At 35.1% G+C, this 22,928-nt stretch overlaps 1 protein-coding gene across 2 annotated transcripts in view; it reads left to right on the top strand.

Annotated features, from left to right (window-relative positions):
* LOC111058210 overlaps positions 1-22,928 on the top strand; it is a 53,977-nt gene that overhangs the window by 28,796 nt on the left and 2,253 nt on the right. For both annotated transcript variants that reach the window (XM_022345713.2, XM_039440010.1), the window contains exons 2-6: positions 5,697-5,823; positions 16,402-16,623; positions 18,842-19,125; positions 20,267-20,411; positions 22,085-22,234. In XM_022345713.2, coding sequence (XP_022201405.2) covers positions 5,737-5,823; positions 16,402-16,623; positions 18,842-19,125; positions 20,267-20,411; positions 22,085-22,234 — 888 coding nt within the window. In that variant the 5' untranslated portion in view covers positions 5,697-5,736. The remainder of the gene's footprint in view (positions 1-5,696; positions 5,824-16,401; positions 16,624-18,841; positions 19,126-20,266; positions 20,412-22,084; positions 22,235-22,928) is intronic.

Below are 22,928 nucleotides of genomic sequence, written 5' to 3'. Positions count from 1 at the left end.
AATAGGTCACTTCGCCTTCTGCGGAGATTATAAAAACAGGTGTTAAATTCGTCAAAAAAAGAAAAACTTAAACGCCGAACAACACGTGAGCTTGCTTTTTCGATTTCATTACAGACAGGACACGAATTGTGGCAAATGGTCTGCACCTCCATAAAAATAGCTTTATAGATACGAGCATTACCGTATATATGATAGAGCCACTTTCAATCTACCTACTGCTTCGAATGGAATAGTATAATCTTTTATGCGCATATCAATATCACGCTCACATGAATAATGTATAATTGTGAGAATAATTACTTGAATTATTGGATATTAGCTAAGCCTGCTAGAACAGAGTGGGTGAATGAAATTATCTTAGATCGTCGACTATTTGGTGAATATCACCATCGGTTTAATGTGCTAAGAAATCATGAGTACCGATTTTTTGAGTACATGCGAATGTCAACTTCAACCTTTGATTATATTTTGACGAGTGTGAAGCCTGACTTGGAAAAACAAGTCACTAATTGGAGGAATCCAATATCTGCTGAAGAAAGACTTGTAATAACACTAAGGTAACCATATTTCATAGAAATATGAATGAAATGAATTAGAATATCCTTACTTTTGATTTCAAAGTACAATAGGTGAATTTTCTCTTTCGAATAATCAAATAATACACATTACAGGTGAATTTGGGGGAAACATTAAATATATACTAGTGTACTAGATGGTGGGAAAATGTAGTAGAACAAGTGCATTATTATGTACAAGAGTAGACCACTACTATATTATTATAATTATACATTTAGTAGGGCACTCGCACTTTGACGCTCCAAAAAACAAACCAGCTTGTTCCAAAGTTTGATGCCACGCTCCGCTCTGCCAGTAGACGCTTCCAGTGTGTTTTAGCTCATTACTTAACATGATATATTGTTCACGACGCTCCTCTACGCCACGCCACGCTCCGCTTTCAGTGTGTTTGTAGTTTGTACCCTTATAGTGAATAGGAATTTATTCAATGCTATTTTAAGGTATAAAATTAGTACCGTACCGGATCCCCTTAAGCCCAAATATATTTTTATTATCAAGTTATATTAAATTCACATCTGTTTTATACAAATTAGTTCTAAAGGGTCTACCACCCAGTGAGAACTTTTTGCAAAATATTGTAAAAGCAAACCTGCTAGGGTATGGCGAAGGGCTAAAGGGGCAAAGCTCTGCTACATTTTGAAACTCTCGGGTTATATTTGTTTCTTACATCTTAAAAATATCTCTTGAGTGTTAAAACCGAATATTCAAAAACCGTTGCATTAGTTACACTATTCTATATAGGGCACGAAGAGGTTATGGTTTCATTTCCACACTCCGAATAAGATTTTAGTGAATATTGATATTATATTATTTTACTAGCTTGCCCAGCGAACTTCGTATCGCCAAAAAGTCAATGTATCTCATGTCACACTAACCGGAGTCTAATGAACCGGGCATAATTGTAAGTAAGAATCAGTACCATTTTCTATTTTTTTTATATAGGCTATGTTTTGTTCTTATACGGTACTTGTATATGTGAATTCAAATTACTTATTCAAATCTTCACATACACATCACTTGGCAGAAATTAAGGCAAACTTCTAGTCAGTGAGCTACCCCTGTTATATCAGTAATTATTGAAGTTATTGACTTAATTTTTTTTAAAGAGGAGGAAAAAGTAAAGCGCGCTAGCCTTTTTTGATACAATTAATTCAATTTAAATATTAGATATAGCTGTTTCAAAACCAACCTTTAGTAAGGGCGACTTTCAATAATATCAATCCCAATTCTATCACTTTCTAAACTTTTAAATACTATTAATACATCAAAACTGTATAATTCATGCAATATTAAACACACATACAGACATTTATTTTGATATATATATAGATTAAATTCTCTACTTTCATGAAGAAATTAATTTTCTCTCTTGATGTTGCTTGTTGATGGGATTTTTCTTCACACATTGAATGTCTATAAAATCAATAACACTTTCATTACTCAATTTTCATAGCATGTGCATCAACTTTCTCGCAGGTCAAACAAAGAACATACGGGAAACAGCTTCTAATAGAAGTCCAACCTAAAACATTGAAAGATAAAACTTTAATAGGAACATTATGATTACTGCTACTGTTATGAACTAACACACAAACAGACATTCATTTTTATATATAGACATTATCAGGGAATAAAGCTGTGTCCATACTCAACAAATGTTCGACTATAACATGTTTGTTAAAAAAGTTTGGGCAAACTTTATTATGTTTGACAAACAATGTTTGCCCGCGGCCAGTGTGGACGCGTCACCTAACAAAATATTTGTAAGTGGGAAAACAGGTTTCATGTTTTACAGCTGTCAACTCTGAAAATGTTTGGAAAAACAGTAATTTTTTGTTTGTCAAACAATGATTGTCCAAACTTTTTAAAATCTTTGTCCCTGAGCTCCTCAACAAACATGTTTGCCGAACATGTATGTCGAAAATTTGTTCAGTGTGGTCATGGCTTAATACCTTTTTTCAACGATAGTAAACCCTGTTAATTCCAAAAGATATCTTTCACAACAAATAATCTGATAGAAGTAAATCTCTTTCTATCAAGAGACTTGATATTATTGTATATTTGAGACTTGTATATTGTTGAACCTGCTTGTTGGAGGGAGAAGAGATATCATCCTAATTTCCACCAATCTGGGATTTCAGTTCGATTGCCAATACAGAGCATACAGCAGCATCTCACTCGAACATGAATATGAGTCAGCTGCATGAGCGAATAAACCAATAACGGCTTTTTATGTGGTTTCTTGTTCATGGCGATTGAATATTCATGAGTTGTGATTGTGATTTTAATACTAAAACAAGCCGATTGGAATATTGATGAGGCTCACGTAGACATTTTCGCCATGTCAATCCTTGATGTTTAATATAAATATTTTGATTTATTGATTCTAATCGGACAGTTTGGTAACAGCTTCGTGTAAAACTATAAAAACAAGATCCCAGACCAACTTCTTATTTGAAATTAAATTGGTTTTTGCATCAGGATTTGTCTCCTAATAAGTGCTGGGTTCACATTATTAGGTCAGAATCAAACGCGTAAATTGAATGCTCAACCAACGAGCACTCACGACGACAACAAATCTTTATAATTTTATGGAGAGTAGTAACTTATTCTAACCATTGACAATTTTTGAACACAAATGATTCTAAGTACAACTTGATGGATCCATGTCAGATGTTAAGTGCATCAGTTTGAAATTGATAAAACAAACATTTCCTTGTTCGAAATGAATCAAGTATCTAATCAAATTAGAAGTTATATTAGAATTGATTCAAATAAATTATTCATGTAACGTATTCGATAAATGTAGAGCAGAACAACAGATAAGCCCGCATAACAGTAAAGGATAGAGAAACTGTTGTCAAGAAAAAATCTATAATCAACTGTATAGGAATATTTTGTAAGTTGCCAATGACAAAATGAATATTAATGAAAAGACGATTTCAAATTAAATTTTCCAAATCTGATCTCGTCTTATACAAATTTCTGAGGCCCGGAGTGTATCTTGAACTATTCATTTATTAAAAATTTAAGAAAACAATACTGACAAAGCCCAGAATAGTATTAATCAGTGTTATTATAATACAACTCTATCGAAAAGAGTATATAAGAGTACATCTCTACACAGAGAGTAAAGCTATTTATAGTAGGAGTTAACTCTTGGCACATATAAAAGGACACTACGAGTATATGCCATGTTAAAAACACAAAATGATTACGGTTCTAACTTATTACTGTGTCGAATAAATAGAAGTTGACTATTGGTATATACTCAATATATTTTTTATATTGGGTATAATATACACTCAATTGAAAAATATCATCTATGAATTTGGCAAAATGAATACATACGAAAATTGGCCTTTTTCTTTTGCTTCAAATTAAAATTAGACTAAGAAATATGTTGCTTGAATTTAGGTTGATTTGTTAGACTTTCTTGTCTGTTTGTGGAGTCTATAAATACTGTTGCCTTTCACTCATCCACCCACTCAAGTTGTATTTGTTGAGCACAAGTTGTTTATGCATTGAAGAAGCAGCGCAAGTTGTGTGAAATAGTTTGCGATTACGATTGAGTGGCGCCTGGAGCTTGACGCGACAGCAGAGTAGACGTCCAGACGGGAGGCTGCTGCTCTGCTCTGTTCTGCGCTGCCCACGGCTCATCAAAGTCCCCAGGCGCCTAAGCCCGGCTCGCGATCAAAATTTATGCGATCGGAAGCTGCTGCTGGCACCCGCGCCGGAGAGGGAGAGAGAGTGAAAGAGAGAAGAAAGATAAAAGGGTGAAGAAAGTAAGGAGCAAAGTCACCGGTTATCCTTCGCCGGGCGCCACCTCGACTGACGCCGTGTGTGCTTGCCTGTGCCTTGTCATTATCATTTTGTAAAAGAAAACTCAAATTCTATCTCTCTCACAATTACACCCCACCGTCTTTCCGTGTCCAAACGTTTTCCCCTTTCTCGCTTCACAATTCACATCTCAATAAGCGTCGAGAAGATACCTAATACAGTAATACACCACAATTCATTTAGTTCGAGCACCGTATTAAATATTCATAGCCCTAATAACATACTGGTTTAGACTGATTGCTATTGAAATACTATTTGAATTAAATTATATGTGTTGTACTGATAAATTTTTGATTATTCTATGCCTTATGTACAATTATTGCTACCTCCTGTTAAAGTTTGACTATACATTGACTACATACAGTACATTGACTCATACAGTAGAGTATCTAGTTAGAAATTCTTGTATTCTCTTCGAATTCCCATGACATCCTCTAAGCCTAGAACCCTGTTATGCAGGCGTATTGCTATGTATTTGCTTTGAAAGCTTACAATTCGAAAAAATAATTCAAGGTAGCCAACCTACAGTATTAATAATTATTAACATCAAGATTGATTAATTTACATGGACTGAAGGTGATAACATGACTGTAGGCTGCCTTGCTCTCAGATGATAGAAAAAAGATTGATTGCTTTTATTCTAACTATAACTTCACTTGAAAAACATTTTCATATTTATTTGACTGTAATCTTTGGACAAATGAATGTGTTTAAAATTGACCTGAATTTAATTCAGTAGCATTTTAAATATATTTTTCAAATCTGTTGCGAGTTTTGGATAGAAATTCACTCTTTCAACTGCAACACTGCAAGCTATTGTTAATTTGTGAATCAAAATATTAATGAGAATACATAAAATATGAATATATAGGCAGTGTTAACATATAATTGAAATATGAATATGATATACATTACTCTTCCAATTTCATTGGGTACCTTTATTAATGAGTATTACCTATCATTTAAATATAGTGATTTCTACTTATGTAGATAGAACTTTATTATTGTATTTGATTGTTGTTATCAAACATCGACATAATAATTCCCTCAACAAAATTTCATTTTAAAAGGATTATCAAATAAGAATAATTTATAAAAACAAGTAGCCTAACTTTTTTGCTGCACTTCAAGAAAAATACAAAAGTTCACACACATTTCTTGCATATTATAAAAGTTACGGTTAGATTGTAATTTCGAATACAGATGCTTTGAAGGAGACATATTACAAACTCGGAAAACAAGTAGGAAAAGGTGTTGAAACACGGTGTTTCTTGTTTCAGATAACGAGGAAGCAGACGCCTTCACAAGCAGCAGGCAGCAATGGAACAAAGAGGCGAACATGGCACGATTTACCTTCACGCGGTGCTGTACTTTGTGACACTTGTCTCAGGGAACACCGAGCATAAGGTGCTGATGTTTTATTGCTCTAGACTCTAGAATCACACGTACACTCCTTTCTTCTGCTTCACTATTCAATAGAATAAACTACATTATTGGCAGCTACTGTGTAGACACGATCCGGTCTTCACAATGTTATCTATTTGTAAAAGATCATTAATGTGGACTTGAGGAATGTGTCATTACACTACTATTACGCGTATTTGCTAATTATCAATCAAGTAGCTCGAGCCTCGAGTACTAGAATTACAATGATCAAGTTCAGTAATGAACTATAATTTATACACACTCAAAATGATGATCTAGGCTTATCATAATAAATGAACGTTTTAAAAAAAAATTCAATAACCATACATCAAACTGATATTATCCTTCCGATAGGCGCGCGGGCTACAGGTGTAGCCCAGTACTTTTATTTCTGCTGTCCCCATGTTATGGGTATATCTGGTGGGATGAGCAGTTCAGTAGCTGCCTTTGGTGGCTCTGTCCACCTGTTCCCCCCCAACGAGAAAATCGAAATCTGACTAGACAACATTTTTGTACCATTTTTGTACCTTTTTGTACAACCAACCAAAAATTTTGTGCCCTAACCATAACCGAGATACAAGCAAAAAAAAAAGGGGGGAAACAGGAGGGCACTTTTTTCCCACCTACAACAAACTTGAAATCTGACTATACCATATTTTTGTACCATTTTTGTACCATTTTGTACCACCGAAAAAAATTTTTGTACCTCAACCATTACCGATTTATAAGCAAAATAAGAGAGGGGGAACAGGTGGACACTTTCCCCCCCCCCCCCAGATCAAAAATGAAATTTGACTATACCATATCATTGTACCATTTTTGTACCCTCCAAAACCGTAGAGAAATAATATTTTACCCTCACACTAACCGAGATTCAATCAATATAAAATGCGGGGGAACAGGTGGACACTCTTCCCCCCCCCCACAACAAACTTGAAATCTGACTATACCATATTTTTGTACCATTTTTGTACCTTTTTGTACCACCAACCAAAAATGTTGTACCCTAACCATAACCGAAATACAAGCAAAATAAAAAGGGGGGAAACAGGTGGGCACTTTTTTCCCCACTACATCAAACTTGGAATCTGACTATATCATATTTTTGTACCATTTTTGTACCATTTTTGTACCATTTTTGTACCATTTTTGTACCCTCCAAAACCGTAGAGAAATAATATTTTACCCTCACACTAACCGAGATTCAATCAATATAAAATGCGGGGGAACAGGTGGACACTCTTCCCCCCCCCCACAACAAACTTGAAATCTGACTATACCATATTTTTGTACCATTTTTGTACCTTTTTGTACCACCAACCAAAAATGTTGTACCCTAACCATAACCGAAATACAAGCAAAATAAAAAGGGGGGAAACAGGTGGGCACTTTTTTCCCCACTACATCAAACTTGGAATATCATATTTTTGTACAATTTTTGTACCTTTTTGTACCACCAAAAAAAATTGGTGTACCTCAACCATAGTAGTGTACACTTGAAAGTTCTGCACAAGGCCAATAGGAGACGAGGGGCATGGCCTAAAACCACGCCCCCTTCCCCCCCTCCGCCCCCCAGCCTTAGTGTCAGCCATTTTGGCCATGCCCCCTAGCTTCCTATTGGTTGGGGGCGTGACCAAAGTGGAGTATGCTTAGCCTCTTGCTTGGCGTCAATCAGTAGAGCATGAGAGTTATTTTAATAATTATAAAATCTGGTCGTGGTTTTCCTAGGATATAATCTCACTAAAATCTTCATAGGCCCAGACATGAGCTTTCACAATAATACTGATAATTTATAAAAAATATATATATATATAAAACTCATATCCTATAGTATTGAGGAATAAATGAATAGTACACCATAAAAAATTTGATACATATATTAACAAATATCTCAAAAATAAAGTCAAAAAAATATATATAGAGCGACAGAAAATATATAATAAAACAAGAAACGAAATCAATAAAATATCACAGGTTAATACTATTTTTTGAGTTCTATAGCACGAAACTCTACCATGTGCTTTCACTTCATGATCATATGCACTTATCTGCATGTAGCTTTGATATCAACTTGCTGATGCTTGTCAATTTGGATAATTCTATTTCAAATATAAACTTCTCAAATCAGAGCATGATAGATTGACAGATCAATAATCAAAATATATACTAATTTCTATAGTTTCTAATAAATATATATTATATATCTCAGGGTGCAAGATTCGGCACCTGACGGAAATAGATAGATCAATTTATCTAATGAATCAGAGCTACATTATATTATAGCAAATTATATTATAAAAATTAATGATCATATGAACATTTGTATTATCAGCTTAGAACTTAGTATTCCTTTGATTGGTGTATCTTTTGATTTATGAGTTATTAAAAGGTACAGTAAGATATTGCGCTCTACAATTTTTGGTGACATCTCATGGTAGTGGTTGGCAGGCAAGTGGGGAAGTTCTCCTTTCTAATTCACAATTTTCATTTCCGATTTCCAAATTTACATAGAATTTAAACAATCTGTTCCCTCACCATTCATGGCTCAAATAGTTCGTGCCAATCTATTAAATTATTACTTATGTTACATCTTTGATAATTCATCTGCCTTTGGGCCATATCCAAAACATAAACTGTACAACAATAATTCATAAATTCTTATCATTCATAGAAATATATACAAATATATTTGAATCGGCTCACTATTACCGCCTATCAATTGCTACCATTTGATTGGTGCATGCAAATTATTATAGTATACATGCGCCTAGGAACCTCCCACTTCCTTAATACATTAAATTATTTTTGTCTGGGTTTTTTAATACGTTTTCTACATGCAAAGTAATTTTTTAAAGGTTTTAGATTGATTCTCATATTACAACAATTAGCCACGTGGATTTTTTGGTTCCTCAAGTTGCATACTATTTCGTTTCAATAAGTTTCTGCCAAGGTGTTTGGCTAGATTCTACGTTATGCGACTCAGTCGATCATTAGGTCGCTGATCAATAGATATTTTACGCCTAACCTCAAATTTTCAATATTTTATATAATATTATATAGGTAGCAAAATTATTTTCATTTCTATTGTGCCGTTATAAATTTAGCCATGATGCCTGATATTATCTTATCTTTAAACATTATCATCTTTGGCGATATTAGCCTATTATTCCACTTAGACCTATAAATTTCTCCAAATGGGATTTTTTATTTATCCCTCCAAATGTCAAACGTTACAACAGTAATTACATCAGTGTTCAGTTGCAATGAGTAGCTTAGATATTCCTCAACCGCCATCATTGTCATCATCATTATTGTCAAAAGCAAAATTTGATGCATTTGTACATAGAATGTGTGCTGGCGATGGGCAACAGAAGATGGATGAAGAAGGGAGCAGCAGCAGCAGCAATTCGACAGAATTTCGAGAAATTGGTATACAATGCAACATGGATAAAGAAGAAGAAGAAGAGGTGGCAGCAGCAGAAATGGAGGAGAATTGGCTCGAACAGAAAACTGATTCTTCTTTTGCTGTAGTTGAGTTACATTTTTCCAAAAGTGATGATAACTTTATCATTATTAAAGAGGTAGCCATAATCGATCACAATCTACACCTTATTGTTCTACACTTTAAATCACCATTTGCAAAAAAATTACTGAGTAGAAAAATGTATCGTGATGTCTGTTGGCTGGAACATAACTATCATAAAATTAGATGGGATCAAGGTGATTTGACTTATTCTGATGAACTGTTAGCATCATACTTGCAGAATTATTTCACAATCTATACAAAGGGAAGAGAAAAATCACAGTTTTTGAGAAGGTTACACAACAATGTACAAACTATGCCGGAGAACTTTGAAAAACTAGACTATTCAATGTTCACAGATTCTTGGTGTTTTAGTGTATGCAAAATTCATAACAAAACAAACAATGGTCGTTGTGCACTTTTTAGTGCATATCATTATTTGACAATCTTGTTGAGTAACAAGCAAACAGAGAGAAAGGAGAATAGAGCAGCAGCAGCAAACAATTTGAGTTTGCAAAATTCCAAAGGCGATTATACATGTGAAAATAATAGAATGGAAAGTATGAAGCATTGTAAACTATAAAACAGTGAAGATGCAACTATGCACGACAAGGATTCTATTTTGATGGAAAAAACATTTTATGTGTTTATTGTGGATTTGATTTGAATTCGCATAGAGCAAGAGTATGCAGTCTAGCCTGTAGCTAAGGTGGAGGGGGATGGCGGAAACCAATAAATTTCACTGTTCTTGTACCGCTCATTTAGATTTGAACCAGCTGCAGAGTATAATGAATCCTCAAACTTGGTCTTATGCACCAGAATGCTTGGAAATAAAACTACAAGAGTATATTGAATGGTATGAAATGTGTGAAAAAGCAATACATTCTGCTGAAGAGGGAAATAGTAAAAGTATTGCTAGACAATTGAAATCAATATTTTTAAATTTCGTGAATGTTAGTGATATCAGTGATTATTTAGCTTATTATAGACCATTTAGATTGAGTGTAGACAAACTGATAAAAATTGAAGAAGAAATATTGTTATCTTACATGAAACTGGAAGTGTGGAAGAAGAAGAAGGGGAGCTAGTAGAAAGTGAGAGCCTAGAGAAAGGAATGTGTAAATGAGCAGGTGGAGCGGTGAACATGGAAGGAGCAGCAGAGGGGGGGAGGCAAAGCAGCAGCTGTTGGCTGAACACTCAGTCTTCAACCGACAACAGCTTAGTTCAGTCACACGCATGCGCGCGACGAGAATCATGGATTATCAACAGCGGAGTAACAGTGGAAATGATCAACATTTCAGTATGAAATCTTTCAATTATTTTTCAAAAATGGAATATCTGACAGTCTCACTCAAAGATCTTGTGCATGATTCATGGTACCGTGTTGTACATGCTAGATTGGTGAGAACACAACAAGGACAACGTATCATCATGAGGTTATACGATCTTGACAGCAATGGTGACTATTATTGTGAAGTTTACTTACCTGAGAAATTTCTAAGTGTTTTGAATGTGAAAACACTTGATGATTTCAACAAACAAAAACTCTATCTGAAGTGTATACATCGAGAAGGTAAATCGCCTCTTATTCTTTTAGAAGAAGAAAGGAATATATGAAAAAAAAAAAAACCCATTCCAATTTGTGCAATAGGCCTAATGTTGATTAACACTTTATAAAGAATAACTATAGTAGCATGTAGAAAAGATTATCACTATATACAACCTATTATAGAAATTCAATCGAAGTTTTTCAATATGGGGATAGCACATTAAAAAAAGCACCACCATTCCTTTTACAGCATAGTGTGAGGGAAATAACATCTTATATTTCACCAAAAATATGAAATGTAATTTTTTTCATTCTTCCTGTGGTGGAGGAAAAAAGGAGACTGTGCCTAATGTTGATTTGTTGTAGAATCGTCTAACATATAATGTAGAAATTCGTACAAAGTTTTCATTCAATATGGGGAAGAGCTAGTAGTTGATATTGCGAGTTCTGCCACCAATAGTTGAAATTGCAAGTTTTGCTGGCTGGTAGGGATTTAAAAATTTGAGATTTGAAAATTTGAAATATCTGAGATTTAAATATCTTAAATATCTGAGATTTAAATATCTGAATGTTGGGAATTTTTTATGCTAGCTGTTGGCAAGCCTGCCTGCTGGCCCAGCAGGTGTTAGAGGTGTGACAGGTGCACCTGGTGGTGGTGGTCAACAAAGAAGGGGGACAAAATGGCTGGGGGGGTGCCTTCCTATTGGTTGGGGTGGGGGCTGACTGGCCTCTGCCTATTGGTGACAGGTGGTCAGGGGGGCAAAATGACTGACAGGAGGGGGTGCTCTGCCTTCCTATTGGTGACAGGTAGTCAGGGGGGCAAAATGGCTGACAGGAAGGGGTGCTCTGCCTTCCTATTGGTTGGGGTGGGAGGCAAAATGGCTGACTCATGGGCAGGGGGTGGAGGGGGGGTGTGGAGGGGGGAAATCCACCATTTTGGACATGCCCCCAACCAATGGGAAGTCAGGGGGTGTGGCCAAAATGGCCGACACTATGGCTGGGGGGTGGAGGGGGGAAGGGGGCGGGGGTTTTAGGCCACGCCCCTCATCTCCTATTGGTCTTGTGCAGAACTCTCAAATGTACACTACTAACCATTACCGATATATAAGCAAAATAAGAGGGGGGAACAGGTGGACACTTTTCCCCCCCACATCAAAAATGAAATTTGACTATACCATATCAATGTACCATTTTTGTACCCTCCAAAACCGTAGAGAAAAAAAATTGTACCCTCTCCAAGATTTAATCAATATAAAATGTGGGGGAACAGGTGGACACTCTTCCCCCCCACAACAAACTTGAAATCTGACTTTACCATTTTTGTACCACCACCAAAAATTTTTGTACCTCAACCATTACCGAAATATATAAGCAAAATAAGAGGGGGGGGAACAGGTGGACACTTTCCCCCCCCCCACATTGAAAATGAAATTTGACCATACCATATCATTGTACCATTTTTGTACCCTCCAAAACCGTAGAGAAATAATCTTGTACCCTCACCCTAACTGAGATTTAATCAATATAAAATGCGGGGGAACTGGTGGACACTTCCCCCCCCCCCAAAATCAAGTAATGAAATTTGACCATACCATATTATTGTACCATTTTCATACCCTCCAAAACAGTAAGGAAATTATTTTGTACCCTCACCCTAACCGAGATTTAATCAATTTAAAATGCGGGGGAACAGATGGACAATTTCCCCCTACCCCCTCCCCTACAACAAACTTGAAATCTGACTATACCATATCATTGTACCATTTTTGTATCTTCTTGCTCCACCAACAGAAATTTTTGTACTGCAATAATGATGTCCCATAAGATCAACTTTATTTCAATGCAAAACATGCACTTATTTATTTGAAACTCATCACATCTACAAGTCAACACGTCTTCTTGGAACAAGTAATATTCCAATGAATCATTTAATGTAACTGGGGATTGGCTTTCTCAAATTTTTAATATTTGTTTCGAAATTTATGAAGTTTCAAACTTGAATAAGTTTTTTTGTGCTGTGATTTCATTGAAGTAGTTTTTTATTGAAAAACTAAAAAGAAAATGGCTTGTAGAATGATATATTTCCAATGACACATCAAACGTAATTTTATGTACAGAAATAAGGGTGCTGCATGTTTCAAAAGATTAAATTGGATCTTATGGGATATTTCCAATATGGTCGACTGCCACAGCCCACTCTCAATGTAAAATGCATCTTTTTAAACATCATGATGTTGTATATTCTAGTTATAAAATGCATTTATTAAAAAAATTATATTATTGAATGCTGGAATTGATTTTTGTTGAAACAACTTATCTTTGGATAAAGCAATGCATAGAAGACACAATTTTTTTTTAGTTAGTTTTTTAACAATTGTATTTGTACAATAATTGAAAAGCAAAAGGCAACATTTTCCCACTTCAAATTTCCATTCGAGAGTAGAAAATTTTGTGATGAACATTTTTAATGGTACAAAAATAGAACTATGATATGGAATTGTCAGATTAAATGAATATGTCAAATTTAAGATGTTACATTAGTTTTTGATGAATTTACTCCTCCCACACCAAGTCGTAGGTTTCTCAATTGTTTTTCACTTCTATTTCAGTTCTGACATTGGTATGAAATTTTTTCTTTTTCAAAAATCGAAAAACAACATTGTATAGTCCAATTCCATTTTTGACAAAAAGGAGAACTAGTGACCACCTGTTCCCCCTCTTATTTTTGCAATATATTGATTATTATTGCAGTACACAAATTTCTGTTGGTGGAGCAAGAAGATACAAAAATGGTACAATGATATGGTATAGTCAGATTTCAAGTTTGTTGTAGTTGGGGGGGAGGGGGGAAAATGTCCATCTGTTGTCCATCATTAAATGTCCATCAATTTATTTTTATTAAATATCGGTTAGAGTGAGGGTACAAAATTATTTCTCTATGGTTTTGGAGTGTACGAGAATGATACAATAATATGTTATGGTCAAATTCCATTTATTGATTAGGGAGGGGGGGAAAGTGTCCACCAGTTCCCCCACATTTTATATTGATCAAATCTCGGTTAGGGTGAGGGTACAAAGTTATTTCTCTATTGTTTTGGAGAGTACAAAAATTGTACAATGATATGGTATAGTCAGATTTCATTTTCTATGTGGGGGGGAAAAGTGTCCACCTGTCCCCCCTCTGTTATTTTGCTTATATATCGGTAATGGTTGAGGTACAAAAATTTTTGTTGGTGGCACAAAAATATAGTATAGTCAGATTTTAAGTTTGTTGTGGGGGGAAAAAGTTTCCACCTGTTCCCCCGAATTTATATTGATTAAATCTCGGTTAGGATGAGGGTACAAAATTATTTCTCTATGGTTTTGGAGGGTACAAAAATAGTACAATGATATGGTATAGTCAAATTTCATTTTTGATCTGGAGGGGGGGAAGTGTCCACCTGTTTCCCCCCTCATATTTTGCTTATATATTGGTAATGGTTGAGGTACAAAAAAATTTTTTGGTGGTACAAAAAGGTACAAAAATACATTATAGTCAGATTTCAAGTTTGTTGTTGGGGGGAAAAGTGTCCACCTGTTCCCCCGAATTTTATATTGATTATATCTCGGTTAGGGTGAGGGTACAAAATTTTTTTTCTACAGTTTTGGAGGGTACAAAAATGGTACATTGATATGGTATGGTCAAATTTAATTTTTTATGTGGGGGGGAAAGTGTCCACCTGTTCCCCCCTCTTATTTTGCTTATATATCGGTAATGGTTGAGGTACAAAATTTTTTTTGGTGGTACAAAAGGGTACAAAAATGGTACAAAAATATGATATAGTCAGATTTCAAGTTTGATGTAGGGGGAAAAAAGTGTCCACCTGTTCCCCCCTTTTTATTTTGCTTGTATCTCGGTTATGGTTAGGGTACAAAATTTTTGGTTGGTGGTACAAAAAGGTACAAAAATGCTGTCTAGTCAGATTTCAATTTTCTCATTGGGGGGGAACAGGTGGACAGAACCGCCTTTTGTAACCCACACTACTCCGGCAGTTGATATATTGCCAACATTTTAATAGTGCATGTGTGCTAGTAAATTTCCTTGAAAGTTGCTTGGGCTACACCTGTAGCCCGTGCGTCCGTTTTTGCAATGAACTGTAGAGAACAGTCGGATATGAGAGTGGAATCTACAATGAGCTATTATACGCGATTATTTCACTGATAAAGAAGATATAATTTTGAGTGATAGTAATGATGGTGAAATAGATCATGTTGAAGAAGAAATTTACCCTTCTGATACAGGAAATGCAGATGAAAATTTCAATTCTAGTCAGGTACAAGTTGATGATCCAATGAATGTGGATGAGGAGGATAGTGGTGATGAAGAGCTGTTGTCAGATTTGTAATTTTCCAAGGACAAATTGAAGAATATCATTAAGTGAAAAGAAAGTGTTCCTTCTCGTCCAAATATTTTGCAAAGTTGTACATTTTACAAACTATCTGAATTCGTACATCCAAATTTGTAAAATATTCTTATTTTTCAATTTGATTTCTAATTAATGGATATATTGAGCAGAATATAACATGGAATTATTATTGTGTCTTGAAGAAATTTTGAGTTTAAAGCTGATAATGATGAGCCATTTTTATTCAGTCATAATCATGTTAAATTGAAATATTTTTCCAAGCTGAAACAACTGTACAATTGCTCTTATTATTTTTTAATCGTGATAATAAATGTGATACAAGACCTTACTCACGATTGTGACTTGAAAAGAAACCTAGTGAACTATTTTATACAATTAAAACAAAATGGGCTACACGAATAGAGCGCGCGAGCTCTAATGTGTCACTTTTGATGACGCGCCTATCGGAGGGTTAAATGATCATTCAATCACCCAAAATAATAATACCAATATTTAGGATAGTCAAATTAAGGTGGAATAAAAGCGAAGTTTACATGTACAAATGAAACTTGTAGGCTTATTTGTAAGCTTTAATTTTTTATTTGACAAAAATTTCCACAAGACACGCATATTGTTCGAGGTATGTACAAAAATCAAAGTATGGTACTTTCGAACCACCCCCTTAGCACAAGGGGTAGGAGTGAGGACTTTTGATATGTTTACCACCTTACTATCCTAAAAAGAGCTGCAGGGTAAAAAATTGTGTTCCATACTTTTCTCTCTATTCAATGCACTTGAGGCATCATCATCGGAGGTATTTTGGTTTAAAAGAAAACCAAAAATACCGCTGATGATATTATTCCCTGAGTTCTTGGAAACTATAGTTCGGCTCAAATATAATATTATGTGGAACTGACAACTTCGCTTTTATTTCTAGTCTAATGGAAAAATTCCACTGCATCTCTGTTCATAGTGTGAAAAAAATAATCAAAATGCTCTCGTTATTCAAGTGAACTGTTATTTTCAATAAAAAAATAATGATAGTTTTTAATACTAGTTTCAAGCATGGTCTAAAGGAGGTGCGGTGTTTGTGATGTGCACAGGTGCACAACATAGTGCTGTACCCTGACAAGCACTCGTGGTGCAAGACGACGGCAATCGAGCAGGTGATCACCCACCCCGGGTGCGAGCCCCTCACCCTCCCCAACAACGTGTGCGTCGGCGCCTGCTTCAGCTACAGCATCCCTCGCACCCTCCCCGCCGCCCCTGGCGACGTCCTCCCCTACTGCGACTCCTGTCAGCCCTCCACCTCCGCCCTCCATCATGTGAGTCAATCAAACATTTTCACTTTTTTAATACGACATAGCAGTCTGACCTTTATGATTAAAAGCTATTAGCTTTTACTCACATTATTTGTGGAGCTCTTTCGGAGTCCTTTTTCAACACTGGTTGACACTCTTCTTATGTAGTGGTATTTACAATTAGTTGGCAGCGTGGGTAGTAGGAGTGGCGGGATTATTCTGTTTTATTACTTAATACTGTTTTAATAAGTAATTCAACTATTGAAAAGTGATCATTAACAACCAGTTCGTAATGGAAAGTGAAATTGGAGAGTAAAAGTGTGACATTATTACTCACACAGTATTCACAGTAGCCTTGTTAAACAGGGTTAATCAATGCCGACTGCCTCCTTGAAATTCTTGGGGGGTGTCCTAAAAAGGTCAGCAGTGTTTAGAATGACCAATTTTTTTGGATTTCCAATTCAAGGAGGAGGGTAGCAACTGTGGAACCTAAAGTGTTTTAGAATAGAATAGTGTCGTTATTGAAAACAACAAAAAATGGATCAATATACAAAGTAATTAATATACATTTCTGATAGCTTGAAATTTTCTATGTTTTAAAAGTTCATTTCTTTAAGGTTTTTTGCAGACAATTACTCATGGTCTGTCGACCGTCTGAGGTGCTTTGAGGTTGGTAGCCGTTTCTGAAAGATCTTCTTATCATTGTGCATAGTAGTGGTGGCAGCTCTCTTATGGTAGTTGAACGTCGGTTCTTCTCATCCTAGTAGTTGAACTCCATGACACTGTACACTAGTACCTGTACCTCCACGCCACTCTGCAATACCGCGCCATTGATAACCAATCCTCTCCATTGAGGAGTCGTATCAGCTGGGCTCTGCTTAGGGTGCTACTTCCGAAAACGTTCTCTCTGATCTCCTTCAAGACAGGACAAACAGCCATGAAGTGGTGAACATCTTCTTCCTGTCTTAGATTGCACATGGGACACAACTTTTGTGTGCCGGTGAAGGAATACTTGTTGAGGTATATCAGCTCTGTCCTTGCTTTGAACATTCAGTTAATACACGGTTGCCTTCTAGCTGCTCTTCAAGTAATCCGTCTCCAAACTCAGCTCTCTATACAAGGAACGTGTCTGGTTGCATCTCCATATAACCTCACATCTCTCTCTGAGGTTTGCAGAAATTTTGTTCAAGATAGCTTCAGTGTCGAAACCTGTGAAATGCTCCATTGGAATCTGATACTCCTCTGCCATCTGTTGCCATTTACTGAAGAAAGACAGCCTCCTTCGCATCACCTCATCTGTGAGGATCTTTGAATACCTCTCTTCTGGAAGATTTACACATTTTTTCACATAATCGAGGTGCAGCTTCAGTGTGTACAGAAAAATGGGTGTCAGTCCAGTCTCCAAATATAAAGCAAAATTTGGAGAGCATTTTGGGAGTCTAAAAACTTTTCTCAAGAAAAATCGTTGCAGCATCTCAACTTTCTCCTGCCATTCAAAGCCCCACGTTTGTGCACCGTAACAAACAATACTTTTATAGGCTGTATTGGAAACATTCAACTTGCTGCTGAAATTCACCTCCTCACTTGCGATGATCCTTGAAAATGAGTTTAGTGCAAACTTTGCAGTGCAAGCTACACTTGAGTTAAAGTTTTTTTGTGCTATTGATTAGAGATAATCAGAACCTTGACATGAAAACTCTTGTACAAGTGTAGTTTTAAGAGATATTTGAATTATAGTACCTTATTTATTTTCAGTTTGTTTTTATTTTTTAAGGCAGGACGTTGATATTCTCTCGAGTGATGCCTTTGTTTGAAACATAACTATTCAGATACCCATCTACAGGTAATATACCCACTTGAAAATGGCTAGTACTGTAGTTGAAACTGAACACGTAGTCAAAATATGTTTTGGGGAATTAATAAAACATATAAGAAAGGGATACCTACTTAATATATGTTTTTTATTTCATTCCAGGTAATAGGTTACACCTTTGGGCTGTATTGGATGATATTATATTTTTATTTATATTTTAATTAATTATATTTTCATATAATTGTAAATTGTGAATATCATGTAAAATAATGTATGTATGGATCAATAATATTTCATTTTAGTTTGTTTTTATTTTTTAAAGTAGGAAGTTGAGGTTTTCTTAACTTGCTCGAATGTTTTGCGCACCGATTGAGAATGTTTTCTCAAATTGAAGAGGTTGAAATGAAAACTATGTTTGTTTGAACGCAGGTGACACTGAAGTGCAAGCGGGAAGGAGGCGGAGACGACGGCGAAGAGAGTGAGACGATGAACAAAGTGGTGGAGGTGATCACCAACTGCAGCTGCATGACGTGTTCGGATGCGGCCTCCCGGCAGCTGCCGGCCGACGCAGTCGCAGACGATGACGACGATGCGGTCGAGCGAGAGAGAGACAGAGATGTGCCGCAGCTGCTGAGTCTCATGCAGCGACGACCCTCTCTCTCCGACGCTCACACGTCACCTGCCACCAACACTTCACACATCATCAAGCATAAGTCCGACTTTCGCAACAAATTCCCTTATCAACTCATTTTTAGTTCTTTATCCAATATTATTTCCATGAGAACAATTTTAAAGCTATGATAAATCATATGTCTAAATAGAAATATAAATCTCAGTACCCTTTTAAATTGGCATTAGTGAAAATGAAAGCATTGAAAATGGCATTCGTGTCCGAAAGATGTTGTGACAAAATAATTTAAAAGGGTACTGAGATCTATATTCCTATTTATATTAAAAGTAGCCCTAAAAAAAGACAAACAAATGTCGACTACTCAAAGCTTTGAGAGTACCTATTGGACCAAAAGACCATTTGCTTACTTTTTTATCAAATTATTAAGCCATTTCTAGTTCTTTATCAATAAGTTCTGGTAGGACTTGTTATCAGTTGCTCTGATCAATCAAATGTGTACTTTTCAAAGCATTGTAGGGTACCTATACTATTGGACCAGAAGACGCAACCTCCACTTTTATTTCTACTCTCGTAGGTACTTCGTATTCTAGAGACAATAAATCAGAGAATGAATTGGAGAGAGAATGTATCAGAACCGTTTATATTACCTAGTAGGCTACAACATTATTAGCCTAGTCGGCTTTTAAATAATTGAAATTAATACATTCATATAACATATTGAATTTATGAACTTATGAGTCGAAACATATCGTGTTCATGAAAAGACAAATAGAAGGGTACTAATTGATTTGTTATATTCATTTATTGATTATTTATTTATACAAACAATATGACAATTTCCACTGAGTGCAACCAGACCCATAGTGGTACAAAAACAAAAATAGCACTGTACAATAAACATAATGTAAAAATAAAATTATAATAGATGAGTACAGTAAAATGTGGATTACACTAGAAACAAGATGGAAAATCATGCATATTTGAAAAAGTGATATAATAAATTATTTAAAAATTCGTTTCAATAAAAGAAATCACATGGATATATAATAGGCATGTAAGCCTGTAAATTTATATTTACTATAATATTGCGCAAATTTTGTCTTTGAAACGAATTTTTCAATTATCAAATATATTTGAAACGTATTTTTGAACATTAATTCATCTACATGTCATGTTTATTATGTTATCAAATATTTGTGAGATTACTGGTTGATGTGTTGCAGACTTCTGTCCCTACTGACTGAATTGAATTCGGGAGTGGAGGAGCTGAGCGAGGCAAGTCAAGTGACTCTGAGAGAATTGCTCGGTCAAGTGGAAGGCCAGCATCACCAGGTTGATGACGCCACTCTACAATCATTGGTAGAAAAGGTACCTACACGACACACATGTCAAAGTTTGAACTCAAACTCAAAGTAGCCTGCTATATTTACAATCAAATTATATTTATAAAATAGTTTTAACAGATGGAAGTAGAGTCATATTTAGAGAACAAATGAAATAAGATTTTTATTTGAAAATTACACAAGATTTTTATAAAGGAAGAATAGTGGAAATGAAGAAAAGTATGGAAACAGCCGGATATTTATTTCAACAAGGAAAATTTAACTATAGGTCTGATTGGGGATCCTATTAGAATAAATAAAAACCACTTTCATGTCGCATCAAAATTTTGGTTCACCATTTTGGAACCGGTATTTTGAATCCAACTTCGTTTTTTTTAATGAGAGAAGGTGTTCATAATATTATACATGATTTTAATACAGAATTTGAAGAGAAAATGAATGGCGAAAACCGCACATTGATATCTCAATGATATCAGAAAGACGTCAACTGAAATCTCCTTGATGTATGACAACTCAGACTCACAGTTCTAGGGCAACCAAAAACGGATTCACCAACAAATCAAATGGGATAATTTTGGTCACCCACTATACAAACCTTACCTGGCCACTAGGCTATAGTAACTTATACCTTTTCCCAAACTCAAGATATGACTTTGAGGGCAGAGCTTCGCCATACTAACGAGGAGCTCCAAAACAATTTCATAGCCTACTTGAACTCATTTGGCGGTAGCATTTTATGGAGAGAGTTTTGTTAATTAGACTGGTCCACTAGTATGACAAATGCCTCAACCTTCACGGCAATTATGTTGAAGAAATATAATCATGTGTAAGTGACTTTTGTGACAAAATTGTCCTTTATTTAATTTCATCTTATATTTATGACCAACTGAAGGTTGGAAAAATGACCCTCGTTTATAAATATGAAAAATATTTTTCAATTTCTAACTTTTTATTTTCTCAAGCACAACGGTTTTGGAAAATGATTCCATTTTCAAGTGTCATATTCAATGATTAGGAAGTAAACAAATATTCTAATTATTAATTTCTAAAAATATAATCTTTATTATAAGGATATTAAAAGAATTGAAATATTTTCTTATAAAATAGAACTAATCTAGCAGTCAAATTTCTTCAAGAAATGAATCTATCCACTTACTGTGACAAGTAGATCTTTCGGCAGGTCTGTCATCTTGATGGTTTAACTTATAGACATATAGAAGGTTTGGATGTCAATTTTTAGTGTGCTGTTGGTGTCTATTGGGTTTAGTCTGGCTGAGAAGATAATCAAAGAGGATGTGGGATTTGAAGTTTCTTCATTTAATATGCATTGTCTATTGCTTTTGAATTGGGTGTATATTTGAATGTCAATTTATAACCAGATTTTTTAAACATACTTCCTATTCTGTTGGATTTGTTGTTGATGTACGGTATGTGAGGGTGCATATTCAAGGACTAAAAACAAAAACAGAATCTGCATTTGTGACCACCTAAATACAAGCAAATCACAAACACACAAACATAAATACGTATCGACCTACAAATCATACACATAAAAACGAAGGACCAGAATTAGACACACTACATATTATTTCAAGAAAAAATTATTTCCAATCATTATGATGAATTGGATGATAAGACGAATATCTTATTAGTTGACAAATGGTGTTCTGAAATTGTGCGATATGTTCTAATTTTCAGGTTCAAAAAGAAGAACACATAAATATTGATATCAATCAATTGAAGCACATCCTTCACAAGTTTGAAAGTTCAGAAAAGCAAAAGCTTGCTACCGAACATAATCTGAATGCTCACAGACATCAACATGTTCATGGACCTCATCACTCACTGGTCAGTTCACTTATTGCATCATATCAACTCAATTACTATTTATTAAGAAATAATCATATTTTAAAACAAACGAACCAGGAAATTCAAATGGAAACTAATCAAAATTAGTGTTTTTTAATAAATAGTTTATTGCAACATGTGCACTGTGCAGCGTAAGCATGTGCTGGCATTAAATATATTTAGTTGTTTTTAAGTAGAACCTATTTTTAACTCAATATATAAATAATCAATTTAATCGTCATATCCACATCTTTTTTATACCATATTTAACATTCATTATCTGCATATGCAAATTTTGAATCCAAATCAAATTATAGCATAATTTATTTATGAAAATTACTATACGTACATAGAAATAACCTGATTCAATTGTTGTGCAAATTCTGAAACTTTGTTCAAAATTATTACTAAGCGGTGTTGTTATCAATACGATATAGCCTACGTAATGTACCATGCAGTGATGAAATAATCTCTGCGACTTTAATATAGTTACACCGATTAAGTCCCTTGAATACTATTAAGTATCAATACTAAACGAGAATCAGAAAGATATGATTAGTATGCTGTGAAGTGTTCACAGCCACCTCACAAAAAGGTTGTTTAGGAATTTTCAAGGCTACAATAGTAAATATCTGGCTTTGACCACCTCAGTTGATCTTTCTCCTGTTCTATATTAGGATGATTGTTTATTTTA

Source organism: Nilaparvata lugens, chromosome 1 (genome assembly GCF_014356525.2).
Source record: "Nilaparvata lugens isolate BPH chromosome 1, ASM1435652v1, whole genome shotgun sequence".
Taxonomy (NCBI): domain Eukaryota; kingdom Metazoa; phylum Arthropoda; class Insecta; order Hemiptera; family Delphacidae; genus Nilaparvata; species Nilaparvata lugens.
This window is presented reverse-complemented; position numbering and strand designations above follow the sequence as displayed.